General features: G+C 45.1%; 1 protein-coding gene across 2 annotated transcripts in view; it reads left to right on the forward strand.

The window, feature by feature from the left end:
• PDS5B (PDS5 cohesin associated factor B) overlaps positions 1 to 27,712 on the forward strand; it is a 3,703,643-nt gene that overhangs the window by 922,620 nt on the left and 2,753,311 nt on the right. For both annotated transcript variants that reach the window (XM_044073218.1, XM_044073219.1), the window contains exon 9: positions 22,728 to 22,843. In XM_044073218.1, coding sequence (XP_043929153.1) covers positions 22,728 to 22,843 — 116 coding nt within the window. The remainder of the gene's footprint in view (positions 1 to 22,727; positions 22,844 to 27,712) is intronic.

Consider the following 27,712-nt stretch of genomic DNA (forward strand, 5'->3'; position numbering starts at 1 on the left):
TTAAACCACGAACTATCAGTTGTCTGTATGTTTTCACTTCTAAATATTTTGGTGCTCTTTTCAATTATCCTGATATGTCTTCGGTAAGCCATCCGACTGCCGACATTCCGAAAAAACGCAAAGATAAATACAGAGACAGGCAGTCTATGTCCAAAGCTGCCAACGACACTTGTCCCAAGCCAGTCGCCAGTTTGCCGGAACTCAGTGAGGCGCTTTCGCAGCCTCTTATACCCGCTACTTCAGATTTGCAGGCCTCTACTGAGACCCATTCGGAGTCCGGTATACTGCGAGATGCTTCAACTCTGGAACCTGCAGATGTCTCTACCTTGGAATGCTCCAGAGCCGCTGTGCAGGCACCGGCGTCTTACCTTGTATTCAGGCCTACTGACTTGCATGTTCAACCGATGCCATCTTCTTCTTCCAGGCCTAAAACTCGACCCATGTCTAGAAAACTGACGTTCAGACTGCATGGTCAGGCCTCTATGCCTAAAAAACAAATTAAAGTGATAAGGTCTTCAGCCATTCTTATAATCAGGGGAAGCCAGCCTTTCCCCTAAGAGACCTAGGACTGAGTTTGCTTATTATACTTCTGACCAGGATTCTGCATTTTTTGATGTTATGTAGTCCAATCTCGCCTACATTCTTATCCGTGGGTTCGGAGCCGAATATCTGCTCCGACTCGGCCAAACTTTTCTAGCTCGAAGTCTTTCTATTGGCTGGGCTAAGTTGGTATCCCATGCTACATTGCTCTATATCCCCAGATCTCGTTTGCCGCTCATTTAGCTCGGACGTGGTCTCGCTCTTGGCTGTGGCTAAGTATCTTTTTTTCTTGAGAGAATTTATTACAAACAAAAGCTATTCATTCCCTCCAGTAGTGCTCTGTTGAGTGTGTACCTTTAACTCCCATTGGGTGTGGCTTCAGCCTTTAAAAAATGAAGTTATCACCTTACAGTTCTAACAAATACTTATTGACAGAGGTCATATAGCAACACAATTGTGTTTGCTATCATATATGCTTCAAGATAAAATATTTTGTTAGCTTGTGTGTAGCGTGGTTTTGGATGTATTAATATAAATATGAGCAGGCAATATTTGACGCCTAGAGGAGCAGTAGGAGGTAACTAAAGAAACGCCTGTAGACGTCACTTGGCTGTAATGAGTTAATAGCTATTCCTAGTTTGGTCTTACTTGTGAAAATTTTTTGGTGTGTGTGATTGCTTTTGTGGTATCCCACTAGCTGTTCCAACGGGCTAGGCCCGTTTCAGTTAGAGGACCTAGTCTGTCCCCTTGCTTCCCTGTTTTCTAACTTCTGGTCTAAAACCGTTTAAATTAGAGGTTTTAGTCTTAGTCCCCTTTGTGTGTGTCTGTATCTGAGGATTGGTTTTGTTAAAGTTGGTTAGTGGTAGTTTTTTCCCACGCTCAGTGTGGTGTAATTTGTGACGGTTTTTCTCCAGTCGGTTCAGTACCTGTGATCTTTTGTCTTGGTGATTGTGGTAATTTCTTAAGATGTCTAAAGATTCGAAGGAGCACAAGCCTTCTGTCTTTAAGAAATGCTCAGTGTGGCTATAAAATGTCCATTACCGATGGACATTCGGTATGTGTTTATTGTCTGGGAGCAATCCATCTGCAGGAGTCTTGCAGCTTCTGTCATGCATTTAGTCCCAGGGTACTTCAGGAAAGAAAGAATAAGTTAATTCTGAAGGGACTTTTGAAACCCCCGTTCGAAGAGGGTCTGGAATCTGCTTCCAGCTCTAAACCTAGATCCACTAAATCGAAAGAGGTCTCCAGCTCCTTCAGTCTCCTCGGAGCCACCGGACAAAGTAATTAAATTAGCTTTGACATCCTCGGCTCCACTGTCCTCAGGGCCACAGGACGTGTCGGTGATGATGGAATTGGCGTCGGCTCCAATTATATTGGAACCTATTCGAAGCCGATCACCTAGTATTAGGCAAGTATCACCTGAGAGGAGATCTCGATCTCCCTCCCTGTCCTCCAAATCCTCCAGGACGCTATCGGATGTGGATGTCGATAGGGTGGTGCAGAGACTCCTTCAGTCACCGGTTTTGGCTGAATTGTTCTCTGTTCTGCCCAGTCGACTCCGGAGCCCATCCTGCAACCTACTTCGATTCTTCCTCCTCCGACTACATCCCAGCCTTCGGAGCCGGAGTGCTCTGCTCCGTATGATGTTTCCAGGTCAGTTCCGATGGCCCCTCCTGGCTTATCGGTGCCGACATCAGCTCCGACCCCGTCTGCGCCGTCCACGGGATTCAGGATTCGGGATTCTTCACTTGGGCCCAAGGGAGAGGCCTTGGGACATCTTTTGGTTCCTAGTCTCCCTCTCGGTGCTTTGGCTCGGGGAACCCCGACTCCTGTTGTGGTCTCGGAGGCTGATCGTTCTTCGGATTTTAGGGGGCCAGCCTTTGAGGCCATGCGGAGTGTGCTGGCCAGGTTGTCAGCAACATCATGTGGGTCGGTCATTCTGTCCCCTACCACTCTGGTGCGGGTCTCTGATCACCACTTATCTTTAGACAGCAGAGCCCCAAGGCCTCAGGGTACCTCCACGAGTGGTCCCCAAGTTTCTGAAGGCCCCTCAGAGTGATTGCCTGAGGAGCCTCCTAGAAAGAAAACGTGCAAGAGGAAGCACATAGACTCCCAGGATGAGTCTCTCACCTCAGATACTGACCTCGAGGAATCGATGGGGTCACCCATGTCATCCTCTGAGGATGTTTCTTTCTCTGACATCCTAGAGATATTGAAACAAAAAGGTGACTGGCCATCCAAAGCCCCCTCCGGGGAGGTGTCTGTCTTCCTGAAGGCCTTCGGTGCTCAGCCCTCCGCCTCCTGGGTGTCCCCACCCTTCTAGCTCCTGGATTTGATTTGTCGGAGGGTGTGGGAGAACCCTGATTCTGTGGAACCTGTCCCCAGGAGACCCAATAAATTTCTGTCTGCTCCCCCAGGTAAGGAATTTTTGTCCAAGGGAGTCCCTGTGGATGCCGTGGTGGTGGCAGCGGCCACCCAGAAGGAATTAGCCGTGACTTCTTCCTCCGTCCATCCTTTTAACAAGTAGTCTAGGACCATGGACCGGTACGGGAAGCATACCCTCTCTTCCGCGACCTTTATCTTACGGTTGCTGAACTACTTATCTTACTTTACACAGCTCCAGAGATATCTCCTCAAGGAGCTTGGAGATACTCTCATGGGTAACTTTTTTGAGGCGGTGGCCCAGATGGTTAACGCTCAGATGACCACCCTCAATTCCATCGTTAACTACTTCATGAGGCTGATTTCATATGTAGCCGAGGGAGCGAGTAGGGCAGCAAGCTCAGGCGTCGCCCTTAGGAGGCAGGCCTGGATGCACCTTAGTCATTTCGCGGAGGCCTTCAAGTCTTCATTCTCCGACGCCCCCTTTGATGGTTCCTCTTTGTTCGGAACCAAGGTGAAGGACACCCTCACCAGGTGTGAGCAGGAGGGAAAAACTCTATCTGTTGTAGGGGTCCATTTTTCCCTTCCCTCTAGGCCTTATTCCAAGGCCCAGAGGGGTGGAAAGATGTGGTTCAAAAAATCACAGAGGTTTTTTCCTGGTGCACAAGGTGAGCCCCCCATCCAGAGGCAGAGGAGTGGCAGGTTATTCAGGAAGACGCCGCCCTAGATGCAGAGGAGGTCCCCACAACTCGGGAGACCGCGATTCCTTTCGCGGTTCTCCCTACCGTCGCTCCTGATGGGAGGCCCGACTGTGCGTTTCCGGAGCCAGTCGGGGGTCGAATATCGTTATACCCGGAGGCCTGGCAAAACATCACCCAGGACCAATGGGTTTTACGAATAATTTCAGGAGGTTATGTCATCCCCTTTTTGTCAGATCCCCCTCCAGTCAGGAAAATCCCGAACGTTCCACCCTGTCAAAGGGATTATGCGGCTTCAGAGCTGCTAGAAAAAGGAGCCATCCAGTATGTCCCCTCAGACCAGATTGGATTAGGGACTTACTCAAGATTCTTTTTAGTGCCGAAAAGAAGAGGGGACCCGAAACCCATATTGGATCTCAGCCAATTGAACAACCATGTACAAAAGTTCAAGTTCCGTATGGTCACAATTCAGTCAATTCTCCAATTGTTAGGAAAAGAAGTATGGATGTGCTTCATCGACCTCAAGGATGCTTACTACCATATCAAAATGGACAGGGCATCCAGGGGTCACGTATGCTTTCAGCTGGGAGCCAGTCATTTTCAGTTTCGAGCCCTGCCCTTTGGTCTCACCACAGCCCCCAGAGTGTTCTCCAAATGTATGGTGGTGGTGACGGCTCACCTAAGACGTCAAGGATTTCAAGTGTTTCCTTATCTTGATGACTGGCTCCTCACTGCTACTACCAGGCGTCTACTAATTCAGACCAGGGACGCCACCATCACTCTGTCAACAGTTGGGCATAACATTGAACTGGGAAAAATCTGCCTTGTTGCCCTCACAGCATGTCATTTTTATAGGTGCAGAACTAGACACCATTCAAATTCGGGCATTTCTACCACAGGAAAGAATCGGAGCCTTACAGGAACAAGTTCACGCCCTGCTCCCTCTGAGAAGAGCAAAGGCAAGATGGGTTCTCCAACTCCTGGGGACTATGGCTGCGACAATTATGTTAGTCCCTTTAGCAAGATTACATATGAGGCTCCTTCAATGGCTCCTCTTTGCTCAGTGGTCTCTCCAAAGGCTTCCACTTTCTCACCCTATTTTACTCATGGACAGGTGCTAACAGGATCTCAGTTGGTGGCTTTGCACCAACAATCTGGACACGGGGAAACCCTTCGCTCCGCCTACCCCGATTGCCACGGTGACCACGGATGCCTCCCAGATTGGGGGGGGGGCATTATCTAGGCAGGGCAGTCCAAGGCACGTGGCGAGAGCACAAGATACATTTTCATATCAACGTCCTGGAGATGAGAGCTGTGCTACTTGCGTTGCAGGCACTTCAGAGCTTTTTCCCTCTCAGGGCTATTGCAATCCACTCGGACAGTATGTCAGTGGTGTGGTATCTGAACAAGCAGGGAGGAACCAAGTCAATATCCCCTGTGCAGAGAGGCCATGTGTGTGTGTGGCAGTGGGCAGTGTCTTCCCAACGTTTTCTGGTGGCAATGCACATTCCGCGGAAGTCCAACGTGATCGCAGACAGGCTAACCAGAGCTACTCTGATGCCTTACGAGTGGTCCCTGAACCGTCTAGTTGCGGAACGGATCTTCCGCAGATGGGGTCATCCTTGCTGCGACCTTTTTGCCAGCCCTCTCAGTGCCAAATGCAGCAGCTACTTCACGTTGATCCCCCCTCAGGGGGAGTCACCCAGGGACGCTCTAGTCCACAATTGGCCCTCCAGTCTGCTATATGCTTTTCCTCCGGTTCCCTTGCTGTCAAAAGTGATTCAGAAAGCGCAATTCTTGGGAAGCAGAATGATTCTGATTGCCCCACACTGGCCTCGTCAGGTTTGGTTCCTTTTTCTCCATCCCTCCATCGTGGATGCGCCTTGGATTCTGGACCCACAACCAGATTTACTGACACACGTCAGGGTAGCTCCATCCCTCTCTGCGGACCCTCCGGTTGACAGCCTGGCTACTCCACTTCCTTTATTAGTTAGGCTTCATCATTTTTCACTGGAGGTAGTTCATATTTTATCTTCCTCTCATAAGCCCTCCACTAGGAAGATTTATTCCAGCAAATGGAAGAGATTTTCAATCTGGGCTCTTACCCAAGGGATTGACCCTTACACAGCTCCAATTGCTTCTGTTTTGGAGTTCTTTTCTATGCTTTTTTGTCAGGGCTCAGCATCCGCCACCATAAAAGTCGAATTGGTGGCAATTTCTAACTTTCATGTTGCTAATGAGCCTAATCTGATGGCTCACAGACTCTGTAAGGCTTTCCTGAAGGGCACTCTTTTACTCCGTCCTCTTGTTTCTGAACCTATCATGCCTTGGGATTTAAACTTTGTTCTACAGGCTCTTACTTCACCACCCTTTGAACCTGCAGATACTTGTGATTTAAAATTCTTGACCTGGAAGACTGTCTTTTTAGTAGCCATCACATCAGCCAGACACGTTTCAGAGATTCAAGCTCTTTCTATAAAACCCCCATACTTTATTTTTCATAATGACAGGGTTTCTCTCAGACCTAACCATTCCTTTCTTCCCAAAGTGGCATCTATCACTAATCTTAATAAATCTATTGAGTTGCCAGTGTTTTTTCCCCATTTCTCAAACAAGGCAGAATTTAAATTTCATCAACTGAATGTACACAGAGAATTACGTTTTTATCTGCACAGAACCAAAGATCTCAGAAAATCTTATCAGTAGTTTGTTTCCTTTTCGGAAAACAGAATTGGGTCTCCTGTCTCCAAAATCACTTTGTCCAGGTGGATATCCAGTTGCATCTCTTTCATTTATCCTTCAGGGGGCAAAGATCTACCGTTCCTGGTCAAGGCTCACTCTACTCTGTCTGTATCTGCATCTACAGCCTATCAGGCCAGATTGTGAATGGATGATATTTGTGCTGTGGCTACTTGGGCATCTCTTCACACTTTTGTTAGTCATTACAAGTTGGACGTGGTATCTAGGGGCAGGTCTTCCTTTGGTTCCACAGTGCTCAGGAGTATTTTCCACTGAGCCTCCCAGGATTTAGGTGCTGGGGACGCTGTCCCACCGGTAAGAATGTAGGCGAGATTGGACTACATAACATAAAGAAGTTATGTACTCACCATAATGTTCGATGTATGTAGTCCATCTCGCCTCACATTCTTACTTACCCCCTCCATCTTCCCCCTTCCTGGTGGATCTGGAGGTTAGGACTGGTTTTCAGAGCTCCCTTCATTCTTGGTTTGTTCTTCCTTTCCTTGGGTGGTGTTATGCATGGAGTATGAGTGTTGGTGTTTGCAGCAAACTAGATCTGGGAATATAGAGCAATGCAGCATGGGATACCATCTTAGCCCAGCCAATAGAAAGACTTTGAGCTAGAAAAGTTTGGCAGAGTTGGAGCCGATATTTGGCTCCAAACCCACGGGTAAGAATGTGAGGTGAGATGGACTACATACGTCGAATGCTATGGTGAGTACATAACTTCTTGTTTCATCTGATGACCAGGATTTACCCTTATCTACCTATGAGGATTCTGATGCTGGGGACTCTATTCCCTCTGCCCCCCCCCCCCCCCCCGAGGATTTCTCTTTTCATGAAACTTTGCATACTCTCAGGGAGCATTTTCGTTTGTAAAGTCAGGATTTCTCTGATTCTAAAAAGAGGCGTAGGGATTCTACCCCGGTACAGGACTTTAGCCATTCCTCCTGTACTAGACATTGTTGATGATGCCTTTTCGGAATCTAGCTTGGCCCTTGACTCTCTACCTCCTGCTGCCAGAAAACCTGATTGATATTACAGGGTCCCTGACTCTCTCGAGTTCCTTTTTAAAAATCCTACTGGGGATCCTGAGACCATTTCACAAGGACCCAAGGGCATGAAAGCTAATACTGCCAAAAATCCTATCCCCTCTCATAGATTCCGTGGTGCTGGATAGATGGGTTAAGAAAGTATACACTTATGCAACTTTGGCCATTAGGGCCTTAAACTGCCAGTTTCATATGCTAAAGTATCAGCAGCATATTATTGGGTTGCGTAAACAGAAAATGATGTTGATTCCTGATTTTGCTGAAAATAAGGATTTACTGCATTCAGCTTAACAAGTTGGAAAACATTATTTGCTATGTGGTTTTGATTCACTAGAGGCATCTTGCACGGCTGCAGTAACTGGGTCTGTACTTAGAAGGCATGCTTGGCTTAAGGAGCAATCCTTGCCAGATCATGTTAAAGCGAAATTACTGGATGCTCCATTAAACCAGGACCGCCTGTTTGGCAACAAGGCAGAATAAGTTCTTAAAAAGATGGAGGAAAAAGCTAAATCTCTGCCAACTGTTAAAGATTTATTATAGGTACAACCTCCAAGGTTTAGTAGGCATTGGCCTTCCAAGTATTGGTCCTTTCCTGCCTCTTCCATACCTTCTCAGTCCAGACCCAGATCCAGCAGAGTTCTCCCCGGCCTCAGTCCCAGTGTACGCACAGGACTAAGCAGTGGGGGTCTCCACTTCCAAATCTGCGAGTAATAAAACCCCCTATGGTAAACTTTCTCAATGACTTCTTTTTAAAACTACCAAGCACTTCTCAACTGACTGCCCCTTTAGGGGGAAAGATTGTTCTTCATGCCAAGAACTGGAAACTCATTACCCATGGCAAATGGGTTTTAAATATAGTGTCCCAGGGATACAGATTTCACTTCCACACGTTTTCAACACTAAGCGGGTGGCCAGATCTACCCCTAAATCAGTGGGCAGAGGCCCAAAAGCAAGTTCTTTCTCTCTCAAGCATGGGGGCTATTCAGTTTATACCAGAAGAGGAAAACGGGACAAGGTTTCTACTCGAGACTTTTCCTGGTACCCAGAAAGGACAATTTGTGGCATCCTATCCTGGAGCTGTCTACTCTAAACACCTTTTGGGTGATTCCAAAATTCAAGATGCTGACTCTTCACCAGTTTCTCCCTATGCTAGGCAAAGTCGCATGGTTGGCAACACTAGATTTAAAGGAAGCATACCTGCACATCCCAATCAGCGAATCTTGCAGAAGATACCTACACTTCAAACCAGGCTACACGCACTATCAGTTCTCTGCACTGCCCTTTGGCTTATCTGCTGCGCCCAGGGTATTCACAAAGTGCCTAACTCCAGTCATTGCATTTTGCAGGCAAAACAATATTCAAATATACCCATACCTGGACGATTGTCTGTTTCAGGCAGAAAGCCAGGACATACTTTTGAATCCTCCATCCTTTGTACAAAGGGTGCTAACTTGTCTGGGGTACACCATAAATGAAAAGAAATCACACCTGGTACCCTGTCAACAAATTATATTCCTGGGAGCAAGCTTGAATACAACTTCCCAGATGGCTTTCCTCACGCCAGAGAAACAAGTTCATTTGACAACCTACTTCAAACAAGTGACCACAAAAACCCTGCTATCTGCAAGGCAAATACTACAAGCATTAGAGGTCATGGCCTCCTGCATTCTTCTAATTCCATATTCAAGACTGCATATGAGGAAATTACAATGGTATCTAAAAAGGCTATTGTGTCAACATTCTCAGAATCTAGAAGCAATGATTCCTATCATACCTTGCCTACGCGTAGTGTTCCTTTGGTGGGCAGAGGCCTGCTGCCAAAACAAGGGACTACCATTCACACTACCCCCTGCGGCCCAAACCCTAACAGATGCATCAGACTATGCATCGGGGACTTAGCTGGCAGGGACGTGCATTCAGGGCAAATGGAATTAAAGTCAAATGCACCTGCATATCAATCAAAAAGAAATGTTAGCTGTACAGAATGCTCTGACAGCCTTCAAGAACCACATTCTTCCAGGACAATTAATGTAAAGATGGACAACATAAACAAGCAGGGGGGTACACATTCTTACCCCCTCTGCAGACTAGCCATGGCATTTTGGAACACAGCCCTGAGGTACCAAGTGCATCTACAAGCTCACTTCCTGCCAGGAAAACTAAACACACTGGCAGATGAACTAAGCAGAAATCTCATGGACCCACACGAGTGGAAACTGGAACTAAGGATTTTCAACATGTTGACAAGCAAATGGGGGAGCTCAGATATAGACCTGTTTGCCTCCCCCCAGAACTATCAGTTGGACAAATTTTTCACAAGGACTCCCCACAAACAGGCTTGGAAAGTGGATGCTCTGTCCTTCAGCTGGAAAAACCTATCAGTTTATCCCTTTCCTTCTCTGCTCTCCAAAGTACTACTAAAGATCAAACAAGACAAACCAAGGACAATTTTGATTGCACCAGACTGGCTTCGCCAACACTGGTACCCCCTCTTGCGTAGTGTGTCACTTTTGGCCCCATGGTGCCTGCCTCAGACTCCTACCCTATTGTCTCAGCAGGAGAACCAAATTCTGCGCGCACAGCTTCACACACTGAACCTAGCAGCCTGGCTAATTACCTAATCTTTACTTTATCATCCCTCAGTAAACCAGTGATGGATATCATTTTAGAGGCAAGGAGGCCTAGTACTAGAAAATCTTAAGCTGAAACATGGAAAAGATTCTGTGCCTGGAATCAGTCTCAAGGGATTAGCACAGCAGTGCCCAATTTACCTCAGATTTTATAAATCTTAACTGAGATGCTTCACAAGATCCTGTCTTTCTTCTCCATCAAAATTCATGCCTCAGCTATTTTAGCTCATTATAACATAGAACCCTACCCTCCTCTTTCATCCACTGCTCAAGCAGTTCCTCAGAGGGGCCAAAAATTTATGATCACCCAGGAGAGCTCCAACTCCAGCCTGTGACCTTAACTTTGTATTGGAGAAACTCACTTTTCCTCCTTTCAAGCCAGCTGCTACTGCAGACTTAAAATTCCTTTCTTGGAAAACAGCTTTCCTTTTAGCAATCACTTCAGCAAGAAGGGTATCTGAATTACAGGCCCTTATGGCAGTGGAGCCTTTCAGCCTGTTTCATGGGGACAGGGTGTCCCTCAGGACCAGTCCCTCCTTCATGCCCAAGGTGGCATCCATTCATTTGCCAACCTTCTTTCCTAATCCACAGAACAAAGGGGAACGGATACTGCACTCCTTAGATGTGCACAGACAACTTAGATTCTCCTTGGTCAGTACTAAACCTCAAAGGAAATGTGAACTGCTGGTGTCATGTGCTGCAGGGGCAGAAGGGAAGGCTGTTTCAAAGCAAACCATTTCCAAATGGATAGGCCATTGCATTAATTTCTGCTACAAGCAGCATTGAAAACCTATCCCACAGGGGATCAGACCCCACTCAACCAGGGCTGCATATGCCTGTACAGCCTTTCTCAGAGGCGTCCCTACCAGGGTCACCCTAGAGGCTGCTACCTGGAGTTCTGTACATACTTTCACCAAGCATTACCATCTGCCAATTTTCTCTAAATCCAGAGCTGGCTTTGCCTCTGCAGTCTTGCAGGGCCTTATAGCTGGTCCTAATGCTATCTAAATTCCTCCTCCCATCCCTTAGCTTTGGGAATCTACCTAAATGTGATGACTGCAACAGTGAAACACGAAGAACATAGTACAGTTGTGTACACTTACCATAAATGCAGATGTTAGAGTGTATTCACTGTTGCATTCCTGGTTACTCTCCCTCCAGCGTCCTTACTTCTTTTGGCTGTACCTCTACTCACCTTTACTATGCTCAAAAGCTTTTTGGTGTATTTCTTTTTTGCTGGAGGTATATCCTTGTTTATTTATAGATTTAATTGCGTCCCATTAGGGGGGCACCTGACATCTGGGGCATGAAAATGTGATGTAATGGCGTCTGCTGCATGTTTTATACCCCTGATGTTACGGAAGAAGGGACAGCAACCGACGCAGGACCCAAGACTTTGCTAATCATGCCGACTGAGGGTTACTGCAAGTTAACTAAAATGTGATGACTGCAACAGTGAATACACTCGAACATCTACATTTATGGTAAGTGTACACAACTGTACTTTATAAATCTCCTTTTCTTCTCATTCCTCTTGGGTTCATAGGTTAGGTAGGTGCTAGGCTATCTGCCCGAGGGCAGTTTTAAGCCTAGCCAGAGTGTGTCGGCTTTCGCCGCCCCATTGATTAATTAATTGAGCCTCTGTCAAGCAGAGCCAATGAAGTGATCCCAGGGGTGTATTTTCTGTTACCCATCCACTCGCCAAGGTTTCTCTTGAAGAGTGTTAGTGAGGGGCTCTGCCTAATGTAGTTAGGAATTTTTTTCCAAAGCATGGGGAGTCTCTGTGACAGGAATCTGTCCCCTCCAGCATGTTCTATGTATTGTTGTGGCGAGGTTTGGCTCACTAGAGCACGTGGCTTTCAGTGGCTTGGATTTCTTTAGGTGGAGCATGTCCATCAATTCTGAGTTGGACATGGCTTTGTAAGTCAGGCAGAGATCACCTCTGAGTAAGCGATATGCCACTGAGTACAGCCAGAGTTTTTTTAAGTCTGGCTGCATAGGACATATGTTTGAGGCCAGTGATCCTCTTGGTGAGGTGCTTTTCTGGTCTTTCCAGCTGTTGTAAGTGTCTTGTGAGGTACATCCCAAATGGGGCATTGTACTCTGATGGGTCTGATGAGTGACGAGTAGAGGGGTACTGTAACCTCTCTATTTCTAGATGTGAACCCCTTAGTAATTAGATGGGCCACATAGAAGGATTTCCTAACTACTTTGACAATATGATTGTCAAAGGAGAGATTACTATCTACCTGGGTCCCCAGATTTCTTATTACCTCTTTTGTATTAAGGGGGCTGCCGCCTATGTGGTAATTCATGGGTGTTTTGTTTTTCCCCAAACGGGATGACTATGCATTTTATGGCTTTTAGCTTGAGGCCATGACTTTGATTCTAGGTGTCTGTCTCAGTAAGGCCTTTTTGAAGGATGTCCATGTCAGCTGGAGAGTCAGTTATGGCTCCCAGTTTGCAGTCGTCGGCAAACTTGGTTAGCCATAATCCTCCTGTGTTTGCCTGTACTTCTGAGAAATATATGCTGAACAGTAGGGGTCCCAGAACCGAGCCTTGCTGGACACCACTTGTGACTGGTTTAGTCTCGGACCTGGAACCCGCTATTCTTACCATGTGAGTTCTGTCTGTAAGCCAGTTGGCAACCCATCTTGTGACGTAGGGGTTTATGTTGAGGCTGGTGAGTTTTTCTATTCTACCCAAGTGAGGAATGGTGTCTCATGCCTTGGCGAGATCAAGGTAGGCTGTGTGAACCACCTTTCCGTCGTCTATGGCCTTGGTGACTGTCTCGAAGAAGTCATCCAGGTTTAGTAGGCATGATCTGCCCTTAAAGTCGAACTGGGTCGGGTCAAGTGTTTGGAGGTTCCCAGTGTCTTTGTTAATGAGTTCCATGATGATGCGCTCCATAGCCTTGCAGACCAGGCTAGTCAGGCTTATGTGGCAATAGTTACCAGGGTCAGTTGTGGCCCCTTCTTTGTGGAGCAGAATAACCGTTGCTGTGCACCATTTTGTGGGCACGTAGCCTGTGGAGAGGCTGAGGTTGAACAGCGTGTTTAGGTGGGTGGTTAGTTCGTGCAAGACGCAGCCTGGGACACCATCTGACCCCATTGATGCTGTGTTTTTGGCTTTTGAAAGGGCTGTTTTCACCGGGACACTACACTTTTCCGGTATTGTTGTGGGCTGTTTTGAAGCTGAGAGGGAGGTGAAGTTTGCACTGAATCTATCTGCCAGGATGTTGGCAATATCAGTAGGTTCAGTATATTTTGTGCTATTTTGCACTAGCTCAGAGCATATCTGCGAGTTGCCACTTTGATTCTTGACATATTCTAAAGAAGGCTTTGTGGTTATCTTTTGAATCTTTGGCTATTTTTCTTTCGAAGTTAGCCTTGGATGATTTTATGAGGGACCTTAGTTTCTTACTGTTACTGATCAGGGATGTCTTTCCTTCTTGGGATTTGCTTTTTTTCTGAACTAGTTTCCTCCTCCTGTTGTATAACCTGTTTATGGCAGGGGTCCACCAGACTGGTTTCCTTCTCTTAGGGGAGTGAGTTTTGGAAATGCTAGGGATGGCATGATCCATGCATCCTTGTAGTGCTCATAGAGCGCAAATGTAAAGGATTCTGCATCTTGGGCAGTGTTATACTTTAGTGTGGGGGCTGTGAAACTTACCACATTTGCCTTAAGTAAGGTGAAGTTTGCTTTAGAAAAGTTTTTCACTGTGGTTTCCTTGGTTGGTGGTGGTGGTGTGGACATCCAGGGTGATTAGTGTATGGTCTGATCTAACGAGTGACGGGTTGACCTCCGGTACGGAACACCTGTCGCCCATGTTGGTGATGACCAGGTCCAATATGTTGTGGCTCAGTGTTCAGTCCTGGGACCGCTCTTGTTTGGCATCTACTTCTGTGAAGTACAGGCCAACACTAAGGGACTCTGGCTAACAAAGTTCGCAGATGACTGCAAACTGGGAGCCATTACTAAATCCCCAAATAATGTGGATACTCTACAAAAGGGCCTTACAGAAACAGATGCTTGGTACCAGAGCCATGGGCTCAAGCTCAATGCCAAGAAATGTGTAGTTATCCCCTTTGGGAAAAAAAAAACATGAATTACCACATAGGTGGCAGTACACTAAACACCGAAAGTGTGATAAGAGACTTAGGGACACAGGAAGACAGTGGTCTCACCTTTGATAACCACATCGCTACAACAGTCAGGAAATCCTATGTGGCACACCTCATCAGTAAGGGCTTTTCATTCAGAATAAAATGAGGTCATTGTCCCACTGTACTCATCCCTCATTAGACCCATTATAGAATACAATGCCCCGTTTGGTATGTACCTCTCAAGACATCTGCAACAACTGGAAAGGCAGGAATAATACCTCACTAAAAGAATCACAGGCCTAAAGCAGATGCCGTATGCTGACAGTCTTAAAAAAACTCCAGCTATACTCTGTGGCATATCATCTACTCAGAGGCGATCTTTGCTTAACATACAAGGTCATGTCAAACCCAGAGCTGTTGGACATGCTACACTTAAAGAAATCCCAATCCCTCAGAGCCACACGTTCTTGTCATTAGAATAAACGAAACATGCTGGAGGGATAGGTTCCTGACCGAGAGACTCCCCAGACTCTGGAATAGACTTGCCCATACATGTCAAGCAGAGCGCCTTTTTGGCCCTCTTCAAAAGGAACCTTTTTTCGATTGGATGGGAGAAAGGAAATTCACCCCGGGGATCATGTCAGTCGCTCTGCTAGAGAGGGATCCAGGGAAGTAAATAGTGTGGGAAGAAATAGCCAGGGAATTGTTATGGCTAGGTTTGTATATAGGCCGATAGCCTAGTACCAACCTATGAACCTATTCTTCCACAGGCCTTTTTTGCCCCCCCCCCCCCTGGATATCAAGGATGTCTACCTACATTTTCCCATTCATCTCCTTTACAGAAAATTTTTACATTTTTCTGTTGCTTCCTCACATTTTCAGTTCTGTACTTTGCCCTTTGATCTGTCTATGGTACCAAGGATATTTACAAAATGTTTAGCCTCTGTTATTGCTGTCTGCAGACACCAAGGCATACTGGTCTTCCCCCATCAGGATGAGTTGTTTCAAGCTCTACTCCCAGATACCTTGATTCACAGTGTCCTGTTCACTACTACTACTCTGCAGATGTTGAGATTCATGGTCAGTTTAAAAAAAGTCCATGCTTGCCCTTTCACAGGACCACGTCTTCCTGTGGTGCAGGATTTGGACAGATCTCATGTTGGCCTCTCTTCTTCCTCAAAAAGTTCTGTCTGTAGTCATTTATCAAATACCTTTTCCCTCTGCAGTCTTTGACAGCCAGAGAGTTTCTCATGCTTCTAGGCTTCATAGCTTGAGCTATTCCCATGCTACCTCTTGCTATAGCGACTCCACATGAGAAGGTTTCAACGGTACCTGAAACTGGTTTGGAAGCAGCATGCACACCCACTGGAGTTTTGTTGTCCCTCTACTTCCTTGCCTAAAGAGGGAGCGTCTTTGGTGGGTTCAGCAGATTTCTCAGAATCTAGGCATGCATTTAGATCCTCCTCCTCGACCACTTCAAGAGTTGTTCACAGATGCCTCAGACATGGGTTGGGGCAGACTTGGCATCAATGAAGGTATAAGGCCTGAGGTCTCCTCTGCAGAGGAAGGAACACACAGACATAAGAGATGAGGCCTCTTCTGCTGGCATTTCAGGCTTTTCATGCTGTTCATTGTCCAGGACCTCTAAAACTGTTTACAGTCATCACTATGTTTCTATGGTATGTAAACAAACAGGGGGTGATAAAATCGTGCCTTCTATGCAGGCTAGCTGTTTTGGCATGGGAATGGGCAACTCGGTGCTAAGCCCCTCTGCAGAAGTGTAAATCTCTTCCAACCAAAATGTTGTGGCAGACGCTTTGAAGCAGGTCCATGACTTAATCTCACGAGTGGATCCTTCACAGTGATGTCTGGACTCTCTCTCTGGACATTCCCTACCTGTGGGGTACACCTCAAATAGATATTTTTTGCCTCCCCTTGGAACAGACAACTTTCAAAGTTTTGTGCCAGAGTTCCAGGTCCTCTGGTATGGAAGGTAGATGCCCTATAAGCCCCCCCCCCCTCTCCCTCTTATTCAGAAAGGTCTGCTGAAGATTCAGCAGGACAAACCAGAAATTTTGCAGGTGATTCCTTTTTGGCTAACACAACATTGATTCCCTCTTCTTCATTTAGCCAAGGAAAGTAATCGCAAATTTCCTCACAGGGTGGATCTCCTCACAAAAGACAAGGGATCACTCATTCACCCTCAGTTGTCAGCTCTGTGATTCACACTGTGGGTGATAAACTTTTGATTCTTTTAAGACACCATTTCGCTGAGGACATGCTTAGTGTGCTGCAGGAGGCCAGGAAGCCCAGTACCAGGAAATCCTACTTATCCAAATGGAAGAGGTTTTCCATCTGGCATCTTTCTCGTAACCTGGACCCACTAAATGTGGCCATTCCTTTGGTTCTATCTTGTGTGAAGTTTTGAATGCTAGGTTGGCTGCTTCTTCTGTTAAAGTCCATATTTCAGCTATTTCTGCATGTCTGCCTCTGTCTCCCCCTTTGGCCTCCAGATAGGAGGTTGACCTTTTCCTTAAAGGCATCCTTCCCATTAGACCTTCCAGGAAACCAACTAGGAGGGATAACAGAGGGATATGGTTAGACTGATTCTGACAAGGATTGCAGACTAAATGCCTCCTCTGTCTATGCCTGGAACATTATCACAAATCCCACTCAATTTTTCAATTGTTAATTCCCAAATCCCTTAGGTTGAGACCTTCCTTAAACGCTTGTCCCAGTTCAAAATGGCAGAATCCACATCCTCAGATGTCTCTTCTACTTAAGATGCTTAAGACGTCCAGAACAGATATGCAGTCCAATGTTTCAGACTCAGTACCCTGCTGAGGTTTCAGAACTCATGTTACCAGGACCCATTCGGAGCCGGCATGCTTCTGTGGCCCTGCAGACTGTGGATATCGCCAGTAAACTGCAGTCATGATTTCTGAGGGCCCTCAAATATTAAGGAAGAGAGTCCAGGTACATTAATAAAGGTTAAGAAGGGTTCCGAACCTCTGTGTCTTATCTAGGCAGATGTCACCCCCCCCCCCCCAAAAAAAATGTGGAGTCTCCCTCTTCGGCTAGAGAAAAGGCATGGATAGATTTCTTTCTGGGCTTATTCAAAGCTGTTAGGACTTTTGAAATCCCCCTCCTTTTGGTCTCCTTAACCACAGGCTACTTCTCCAAAACTGCTTTGGCATCTCTTTCTTCTGAAGAAGAGGACCATGATTCTAATCACTCTGTAGACTTTGTCAGTTGCACTCTCCTGGACAAATGAAGAAGCCTCTTTGTCTCTGGATTTCCCTTTTGAGGAAGTTTCCTTTGGAGACACTTTCCAGAATATGATAAAACATTGTGAATGGCAATCCTGTCAGATCTCCGATATACAAAATAGGTACTTCAGCCTTTGGGAAATGCCCCTTCCCCTGTCGTCCTTGTTTTTCAGGCATTCCATTCCACCTCTTCAGTACCTGACTCTGTCACCACCTCCTAAAAGACCAGACCGTTTTTACAGGGTGCCTGATCGCCTAAAATATTTTTACAGGAATCCTGTGGCAGACCCATCTGCAGTTTCTCTTTTTTCAGGTAAGATCTCTAAGCTCTTACTCAATGATAATGCCCTGCCTACAGACAAATAGTAGGGCTATGGATAGGTGGGTAAAGAACGTATACACCTCATCTATCCTTGCTTTTAGCACAATTAACTCCCAGTCTCAAATGACTAAATATTTGATTTCTGTACTTCAGTGCTTGAACAAAGTTATGCTGTCCCTCCAGCTGCAGATTCAAAACAACAAATGCCGAGTCTACTTTCCCAGACCACTCAAATAACCAGACATAGCAGTAAGTGCAGTTAGGATGCTGTGGATGCTTCTAGTGCATTTGCTACAGGGTCTGTTATTTGCAGATGTGTGTCTTCATACCCAGCTTATTCCTGAAGATTTCAAATCAAAACTCTTGTACCTTCCCTTGGACAGCGACCTGTTATTATGGTCCTCAGACTGCCAGTCTGTTCAGAACTCTCCAAGATAAGACTATGAATGACTGCAAGGAGATGCCACTTTCCTCATTTCCTGAATATCATGGGAACTACCCATCTGAATCTGCATCCTTTCTCAGAAGGGATCCAAAGGCTATGCAGTAACTGAAAAAATCCCCTAGGAAAAGGTACTCTGAAAAGCCTCACAGGGAACCTCCATCTGGGAGGCCTCCCTTTGGAAATAAAAATCTGTGATTACCTTCGTAGCAAATTCACCCCAGGGATCACGTCAGTCGCCCTGCTAGACAGGGGTCTAGGAAAGTAAATAATGTGGGAAGAAATAGCCAGGGAATTGTTATGGCTAAGCTTGTATAGGCCCTAGGGCTGATAGCCTAGTACCAACCTATGAACCCCTTCCCTTGCCTTCCGCCCCATAACTTTTCTTTCCAAAAGACTGCCTGGTGAAAAACCATAGCCCCAGACAAATAGATCCTGTCCATCAAGAATGATTTTGCCATGTCCTGGGAAAATATACCTCCTCTAACAATGTTACATTCTCCTCATAGCCAGCTGTCAGTAGCCCCCCACATGCATACAGTTATGCAGTATCTTCTGAATTATGGTACTGTAGGACAAGTCCCAAAAGACTTTATAGGAAAAGGATTCTACTCCAGAATCATTTTTGTGCCAAGAAAAGGATATTGGAGACCTGCCCTATATCTTTCTCTTCCAAGCATTTTCTTGAAAGTGTCTATAGTTTCAAAATGCTGCCTTCCCACTCTCTTGCCTTTCTCCCCTTGACCATTCTAGTGTCTCTAGATATGAAGGGTGCCTATTTATGTATTCATATTTGTCATTCTTGCAGGAAATGTCTTAGGTTTTTCTCTGTCTTCTCACACTTGCAAGTTACTGCTGTTCCTTTTGGTCTTTCCACAGTACCCGTTGACTGTGTGTACCTCCAGTGGCAGCATTTTGCTGCATTCAGGGAATTAAAAATTCTCTGTACCTGGATGAGCTGTTCCAAGCACTCTCTCCAGGAGTCCTTCTGCATCTCGACTTCACTCTCCTCCAACTCATGTCTGGTCTGTGTATCAAGATCAAGTACAGAAAATCCCACGTGATTGACAGGACCCAGTTTTCTTGGGTTGCAGACTGGAGAGAGAGAAAATGTGTGCCTTCCCCCCTCAGGAGAAAGTTCAGTCTGTCTGACTTTTTCTTAGATCTCTCCTCTGCAACGTACCACACAGCAAGGGAGATGTTAAGAACTTTGGGTTTCGTGATGGCCTCCATTCCTCTGCTTCCCTGAGACGGACTTCACATGAGGAAAACCCAGTGGTATCTAAAGTCTGTGTGGTCCCAAAACTCCCACCCCTTGGACACCCTGGTTCCCCTCGTTCCATGTCTCAAAAAGGAACTACTTTAGTGGGAGGATTTGGTCAGTCTCAACCCTCGTCTTCACACCACCTCCCAGTCTTCAAGAAGTTCACACAGACACCTCAGATGAGGAGTGGGGGGCATAGACAGGCTCATACTGGGTACAGGGCATATTGCAACCACATTTCCTGAAGGAACATATCACTCTGAAGGAAAAGACATGCTTTGGGTGGTACATATCAAAGTTGTCATCAGCGTGTTGAGTTATGGTTACCTGATTTGATACTGAGTGAAGGCCATTGGTGAAAATGTTTACTAGAAGAGGGCCCAGTATTAAGCCCTGGAGTACTCTTGTTTTGTTTGGTAGGAAGAGTGAGTATGTGTTTTGCTTTTTGATGGATTGGTGTCAACCAGACAGAGCTGAGGAGCCGCTGGAGATTGGAGTCTGATGGTGCTTTATGAATGAAAATACAGTAATTTGATATGCAAGTAACTTGCCTTCATTCCTAGTTTGGTTTATGATAACAGCAGTAACGAAGACCGTGGTAGTGCTGTGTGAAGACCATAAGCATTGTTAGGTTATGGTTGAGAATATGGTGATAAAGATAATATTGTCGGATCTGTTGGTGAATACATTTTTTCTAGTTCTTTTTTTCTCCCATTTTTCTAGTATATTTGGTAGTGATCGTAAGGACAATTTACAAACTTAGGCCAATTGCATTAGTGTGAAGTTGCTACCTTTTGCATAGTGGGATGACATATGATTTCTTTCAAAGTGTTGGAATGAAACATTCTTGGATTGATCCTTTGATTAATTTAGGGACTCGATAGCAGATGGCATTTGATGCATTTCAGAGCTATTCAGAAGTTATATTATCGGCAGCTGTCAGGCTTTAGTTTTTGGAGATGTTATGGCAGTAGTAGATATGGGCTGAAAGGAGAATTTGGTGGTGTGTTGATTTTTTTCAGAGTGGAAGGTAGGGTTTATAGTGAGGTTATTTTTGGTCATTGCAGCTGTAGTTCTTATGAAATACAGTGGCAGATGATGGGAGTCAGTAGCTGTTTGATGCCCAGAAAAGGTTGGGATTGTTTTAAGAGGAGTTACTTGGAAATTGGTGTTAAGTAGTTTTGTGAAGTTATTTTGTTTTGGCCTGGTTACAAAGCTGTTTATAATGTGAAAGATGGTCCTGTGTTCTACATTTAGTGCAGGTTTTCCAGCCTTGTCTCTTGTCTAGTAAGACTTTCTTAGTATTTGTCATTTGGGGGGCAGCATGTGTTTTTTATTCTTTCTTTAAAGTGGTGTGGTTTCATAAAGAATGTCCAAGATTCTAGTAAAATGTTGTGTAGTGTCATCTATGGGAGGTGTTTTTAGTATGTACCATTTGCAAGCTTGCAATGCATTGGTGAATGTTTCTGGATTAAATTTTATTCTGTTATATGTTTATAGAGATAAGGTCTTGGTTGTTGGCAAGGTAGTCTAATATCAGAGATTGGATATAATCACTGGGGCAAGTTTAGTTGGGTTGGAAGTGAGTATCCAGTTACGTATGGAGGCTTTGTTATTGGGTTTGTTGAATTTTGTAGGATAATTTGTTTTAGTAAATCCATAGGGATTTGTGTGGGTGATGTGTCATTAGTAAAGGACTGCCAACCAGTATTCAAGTTTTCTTTGACTATCATCTCAAGGAGGGTGGAAGTGGATGCTCAGAGTAATATATCCACTGTTTTAGATGTGCTTTCCCCTGGAGGGATGTAAATGATGGTTATGCATAGTTAAGTACTAGGAAAGAGAGGAGAGGTTTGGCATTGTTGAATTTTTGGGATTAGGGTAGAGTGAGATTTCTAGAGTTTAGGTATAGAATACCAGTGTGTGCTTCTTTTCTGTCTGTAAAATCTGCTACAGTGATGCAGCTTTGAGGGATTTACTCATCTTTTGTACGTAGCTTTTGCCAAGTTTCATTGTCTGTTACAGTAGCTGTAGAATGATGTTTTATCCAAACTTGTGATTCTCTGATTTTATGGTTGATTTTCAGGCACCACTATTAATAAGTTTTTAATCTTTATTGATTGTACAAGTCTGATATGTTAACGAACCACGGATTGGGGAGCTAGTAGTTGGATGGTAGGAAGATTCTGGATTGGAGTGTACATCTCCACATAGGGTTTGCCCAGATGGGGAACGCAAAAGGATTGGTTAACTCTTTAATATTTTAATATTGTATTTGGTAATTGTACATTCTGTGAGTGTTTGTGTCATGGCAGATGAACACCGTGGAGTTGTAGATGTTTGGTGCTGTCTTATGAGTAGTCATATTGCTCAGAGGTGAGGGTATTGGGTATTTGTGAATGTATGTAGTGTTCATAGGTTCATAGATTAGTACTAAGCTAACTGCCCTTGCGAGTCATTTTAAGCCTAGCCAATTATCCCTTGTGAGACTCAAACCCTGCACCTTGTGTTTGTAAGGCAAACACCTTAACCATTAGGCCTCCCACCCAACCCTGTGTAGAGAGTAATGATAGAATGCAAGTGAGCTGAATAGACTTGAGTATAGGAGCAAGAGTAATGAATAAGGGTGGATGTATGAGAGGTACAGGTGACTTATGAGACTTCGCTAATTGAAAGGGTAGGTTTACATTTACTAATTATATTATTCAGCAAGATTTGTGATTGGACTGCAGTCCAGAAAAAGAATTATGGTATCTGAGAAGAAAGTAGTGGGATATGAGGATAAATGAAGTTGTGGGTTTTTGGTTGCTAGGGTTCGTGACTGTTAATGTGCAGTTGAATAGGAGAGAAAATGAGCTCTGTGAAGGGTATGTCTCAGATTTGCTGGTTATGTTTAAAGGTGGAGTGAGTAGTTGGTATAAAGGTGGAAATTGGGGGCAAGGTAGCGGAGCAGTGCAGCATTGTCCGGATCAGCAGCTGTCCCTTTCAGAGACCATCGACAGCTTTTCTATTTCACCACATAAAGCATCCCAGTTGGAGACTGCGAATCCAGCTGTGATGCAGGAACAGTACCACATGATTTTTCTACCCTGTGCCACTACACACACACACAAAGGCATACACTTTTGTCTGTCTATCCATGAGTTTATTACTGCTATGTATGTTGGTAAGTCAACTTGTTTATTTTTAACTTTTGACTAACCTTGTATTTAACAGGAGTGCACCAAATGTGCTTCAGAAGTTTTGCTTTGATTTAGTTCTGATGTTTGTATTTGTTTTCTAGAGCAATGATAATGATGAGCGTCTTCAAGTAGTGAAACTATTAGCAAAAATGTTTGGAGCAAAGGATTCCGAGTTAGCATCCCAAAACAAACCCCTCTGGCAGTGTTTTTTGGGAAGGTATGTACATTTGTTTTTCCAGTATCTCTTTGTTTTAGTACAATATGATCAGTAAAGCATTAGGAATGAACATAAAATATGTGGTATTTGACTAGTCCACTTTTCTTTCCTTCATTTAAGTCATATGTTTGCTCATAGGTATGCATGATCCAATGTTTGTTGGCGTTCAGTTCAACCATGGGCTGTCTGAGTATTCAGATCTGACCTCAGCACCAACTGAAGCTGATCTCTTCCAGGGCTCTGACTCCTCCACTACCCATATTTCCCTCTGCTCCACATTAGTACCGCAGATCTTGTTTGCTGCCGGAAGACTTCAGTTGTGTCTTACGAGGGCTCTTCTGCTGAAGTATCCTTTGTGTGACTTTTCAGTTAGGTCTCTACACCTCCATCTACCATGAGTTTTATCTTTAGGTTTAGTGTTTTTTGGCTAGTAGTTTGCTGATGGTGTAGAATTTTTGATAGGATAGTTAGAGTTGTTAGGTTATAGTGATTTATAGCTTGGGTTTTCTCTATCAGATATCTATACATCTGTATTTCTATAAATCTGTCTGTACTTCTCAATAGATATATAGAGAAATAGTAAAATATATAGATATTAGTGTATTGTTCTCTAGTTAATAGTGTCATTTATTGGTAGGCAATTTAGAACAGTATGTAGATTTACTAGTTTAATCTGTTATTGATCCTTTACAGTGTTTTGTTTTAGAAATTTTTTTGGATCATCTTTGAAGGAAAATATCAGTCAGTGGTCTAAAAAAGTGTGCACATTATGGACACAAACTATCTCCCCAGTATCCACATACTTTGTGTGTGTTGTTTCTGTGTTGCCCACTTGAACACAATGTGAAGCTTGTGCCTCTTTCAGTGCCAAGGCACTCCAGACTGTACGGGAGATGCTCATCATCAAGGGCTTTCTCCCTCCACAGACAATGGACTGCGATTATTGTAGCTTCTGCTTTGTCTGCTGGCTCTTCTTCAGCCAACAAGCAGGATAGGAGACCCCAAGTAAAGCAGAAAGAGAAGATGAAAGAAAGGGATAAATATGAATCTGAAAAGTCAAGAAAATGTTCCAGATGTTACTTTCCGGACCGGTTTTGAAAAATCCTCAGTAGTTAGAGCTGAAGGTTTCTCATGTCCGCCCCTAGTCTTCCCTTTCCCGTTACACTCCAGAACTGCTGGGTCCAGGGCTACAGTATGTCATACTCCAGGAGCAGAGATATTTGAGACCACCTTTGTTGTTTTTCTACCCAGTCTTCTAGAAGTCTAACCGAACAAGATGTTGACAGGATGATGATGAAGTTCCTTTGATTGCAGATCCAGCCTTGGGTTTTCTCTGTACCAGTCCCTGGGAACATACCAAGCCTGGGTCCAGTTATCCATTGTCTTGGGCCCGACCTGTTATGGGTGATGTCCTTCATGGATGCATCTGCAGTCATAACAAATGGGTTGTCCTGTCGTCAGGCAGCCCTTCGGTCGGCCGGATTCCAAAGTCTGGGTCCGGCTTCGGCTGATGTCGCACTTCACCCGACGTCATCTCTGCTGGTCTTCGGGTATAAAGGCATCAGCCGACGCCATTTTCCTCAGTCTTTCTTGCCGCGTGGCCAAGCAGAAGCTGTTCGCAAGTGCCGGTCGGTCAGATCCAGAGATTACTACTACCGAATACTATCAAGACTTCTAAAAGCTAAGTACCCCGTTGGGGACTCTTTCTTGCCTCAGCCGATGTCAGAAAAAGTCAATAACTGTTTAACTTGTGGGAAACAAATACCTCATAAAGATTTCCACTCTTACTGTTTGCCTTGCTTAGGCCCAGACCACGACGTAGCAGCCTGTTCGGCCTGTGCTTCCTTCAACCGACGAACGCTTAGGCGTCGGTCGGAGTTTGCTGAACAGTTTTTCGGCTCAGATTTTGCGTACATTATGCCGTCGGATCCTCAGACTACCCAAATTGTTAAAAACGAAAGAAAAAGACCGACACTCGCGGTCCGCGGTTTCGGCCGAAACCACGGTTAAGCAAGCTGCGAGTGTCTCGGTTTCGGCCGAAACCGAGAAAACTGGTCAATCTACAGCCGAATCCATGACTACTACTGAGGCTCCTGCTACCTTACCTGAACTAGCCTCAGAAATTTTGCCTACAACTGTGGTTCCTACTGATCTATCAGACACAATCCCCTTGGATATCTCTACCCCAGCACGTGGTGCTGCTAGGCCTCCTGCAGCCATGTCTATTAAGGCCTTTGCCAGGGCTAAAGCAGCCAAATCAGCTAAATCAGTGCCTGTTAAACCACCCTCACTCAGGCCCACTTCTAGTTCACAAATGCTTACTCTGGCAGAAGATTTAATATCCTTAATTAGGGGATCCCAATCTCATCCAGACAGGGCCTCTCAGCCCCCAGAAAAGAGACCTAGAGCAGAGCCCCCCGAACCTGTGTCCTCTGATGATTCTGCGGATGACTCAGACATTACAGACCAGCCAGAGGCTCCTTTTTCCAATTATGAAGATTCAGATGCTGAAGAATCCATTCCAGCTGCCTCTCCACCAGAGGAATTCTCCTTTGGGGAAACCTTACATGCCATGAGAGAACAATTCCAATGGCAGGGACAAGATTTCTCAGATTCAAGAAGAAGGCTTAGGACTTTTCTGCACTTACCACAACATAGGCCCCTAGCTATACCTCCTGTCCTATCTGTTGTGGACGATGCATTCAATGATGTCTGCACTGCACCTGATTCTTTACCTCCAGCCCCTGCCAAACCAGATAGATTTTACAGGGTGCCAGACACTCATCACCACCTATACAAGGCCCCACTTGCAGACCCCGAAACTATATCCCAGGGGCCTAAGGCAGTAGCCTCGACCACAGCAAAAAACCCTATTTCCTCTGAAAGGGAATCCAGGTCCTTAGAGAGATGGGGGAAAAAAGTCTACACCTCTGCTACTCTCTCAGCTAGAGCTTTAAACTGTCAGTTTCACATGATCCAATACCAAGAGTTTATGCTTGATCAGTTAATTAAAAGCTGTCCTCTGATGAATCTTTAGATAAGAAATATGTATTAGAAATGGTGAATAACATCCAACAGGTTAGTAACCATTCTTTAAAATGTGGCTATGATGCACTGGAGGCTTCATTTAGATCAGCCATGACTGGCACAGTTATAAGAAGGCATGCATGGTTGAAAGAACAGGTCTTGCCGGATCATGTTAAAGCTAAGCTATTGGATGCTCCTATGGATAAGGCCAGTCTATTTGTGGAACCTGCCCAGCAGGTAATGAAGAAAATGGAAGAGAAGGCAAAATCTGTACAAACAGTTAAAGATTTCCTACAGGTTCAGCCCCCAAGGTTTAGCAGGAACTGGCCTGCCAAAAATTGGTCCTTTCCTGACTCCACAAGATCCCAAAGGGGCAGGAACAGACGCTCTAGGGGCAGAAATCAAACCAGAGGAGGTGCCTACAGAGGACGACAGTGGCAAGGCAATAACCGAGGCACAGACACAACCACTGCTACTGCAACAGGACAATCACAGTGACTTGGCTCTGACTCCGCCTACCAGGGAGCAAATAGCAGCACCATTAGGCGGAAAGTTAGCCTTATTCTCGAAAAATTGGCACTATATTACAAAAGACAAGTGGATTTTGCAAACCATAGACCAAGGCTACCGGTTCCACTTCCACACTTTACCAGTAAAAGAGGAATGCCAAACCTGCCCCAAATCAAAAATAGAAGCCCTGCATCAGATAGCGGAATTAATAAAGATGAGAGCTGTGGAAAGGGTACCAATAACAGAACAGGGCAAAGGATTCTACTCCAGACTCTTCCTAGTACCAAGAAAAGAGAAAAACTGGAGACCTATTATCGACCTGTCCATCTTAAACACATACATCATTGTCCCAAAATTCAAAATGCTGACCCTACAGCAACTTCTTCCCATGCTGGGCAAGGAGTGTTGGCTGGTAACTCTAGATCTCAAGGAGGCATACCTGCACGTCCCCATTCGACCAAATTGCAGAAGATACCTCAGATTTCTTGCAGGATCAGAGCATTATCATTTCTCAGCATTGCCTTTTGGCTTAACTACTGCGCCCAGAGTATTCACAAAATGCCTGGCATCAGTAATCGCTCACTGCAGAGTACAGGGAATCCAAATTTATCCATACCTGGACGACTGCCTGTTACAAGCGGACAACAAAAGCAAGCTGACAACAGATTTACAAAGGGTCATTTACTTGCTTCAAGCCCTGGGATACACAGTCAATTTACAAAAGTCAAGGCTGACACCATCCCAGACAAGAACTTTCTTGGCTGAATTGGACACAGTAAAACAGATGGCATTCCTAACTGCAGAAAAACAAAAGAACTCCCTCTTTACTTCTTGGCATTAACAAAGCAGAACAAACTAACAGCAAGAAAAGTTCTGCAGGCCTTGGGCTTCATGGCATCATGCATAATCTTGGTCCCACATGCCAGACTGCATATGAGAAAGTTACAGTGGTACCTAAAGAATTTATGGTCTCAACACAGGCACAGCTTAGAAACAGAAATACCACTAATCCCATGCTTAAAACAGGAGTTCCTATGGTGGGCTTGGGCATGCCAGTCAAACCCAGGCTTACCCTTCCACAACTTTCGAGCAAACCAAACCATCACAACGGATGCCTCAGACCTAGGATGGGGGGCACACATGATGGACAAATGCGTACAAGGACTGTGGACTCAGGACCAGCTGCACCTGCACATAAACCAAAAAGAAATGCTGGCAGTAAAACTGGCAATCCTAAAATTCAGACCATTCCTCAAAGAAGGCCATTTGATAAGGACAGACAACACCACAGTCATGTGGTACATCAACAAACAGGGAGGCACTCATTCTTAC

The sequence above is a fragment of the Protopterus annectens genome, chromosome 5.part1 (genome assembly GCF_019279795.1).
Source record: "Protopterus annectens isolate FY-2018-M chromosome 5.part1, PAN1.0, whole genome shotgun sequence".
Lineage (NCBI taxonomy): Eukaryota > Metazoa > Chordata > Ceratodontiformes > Protopteridae > Protopterus > Protopterus annectens.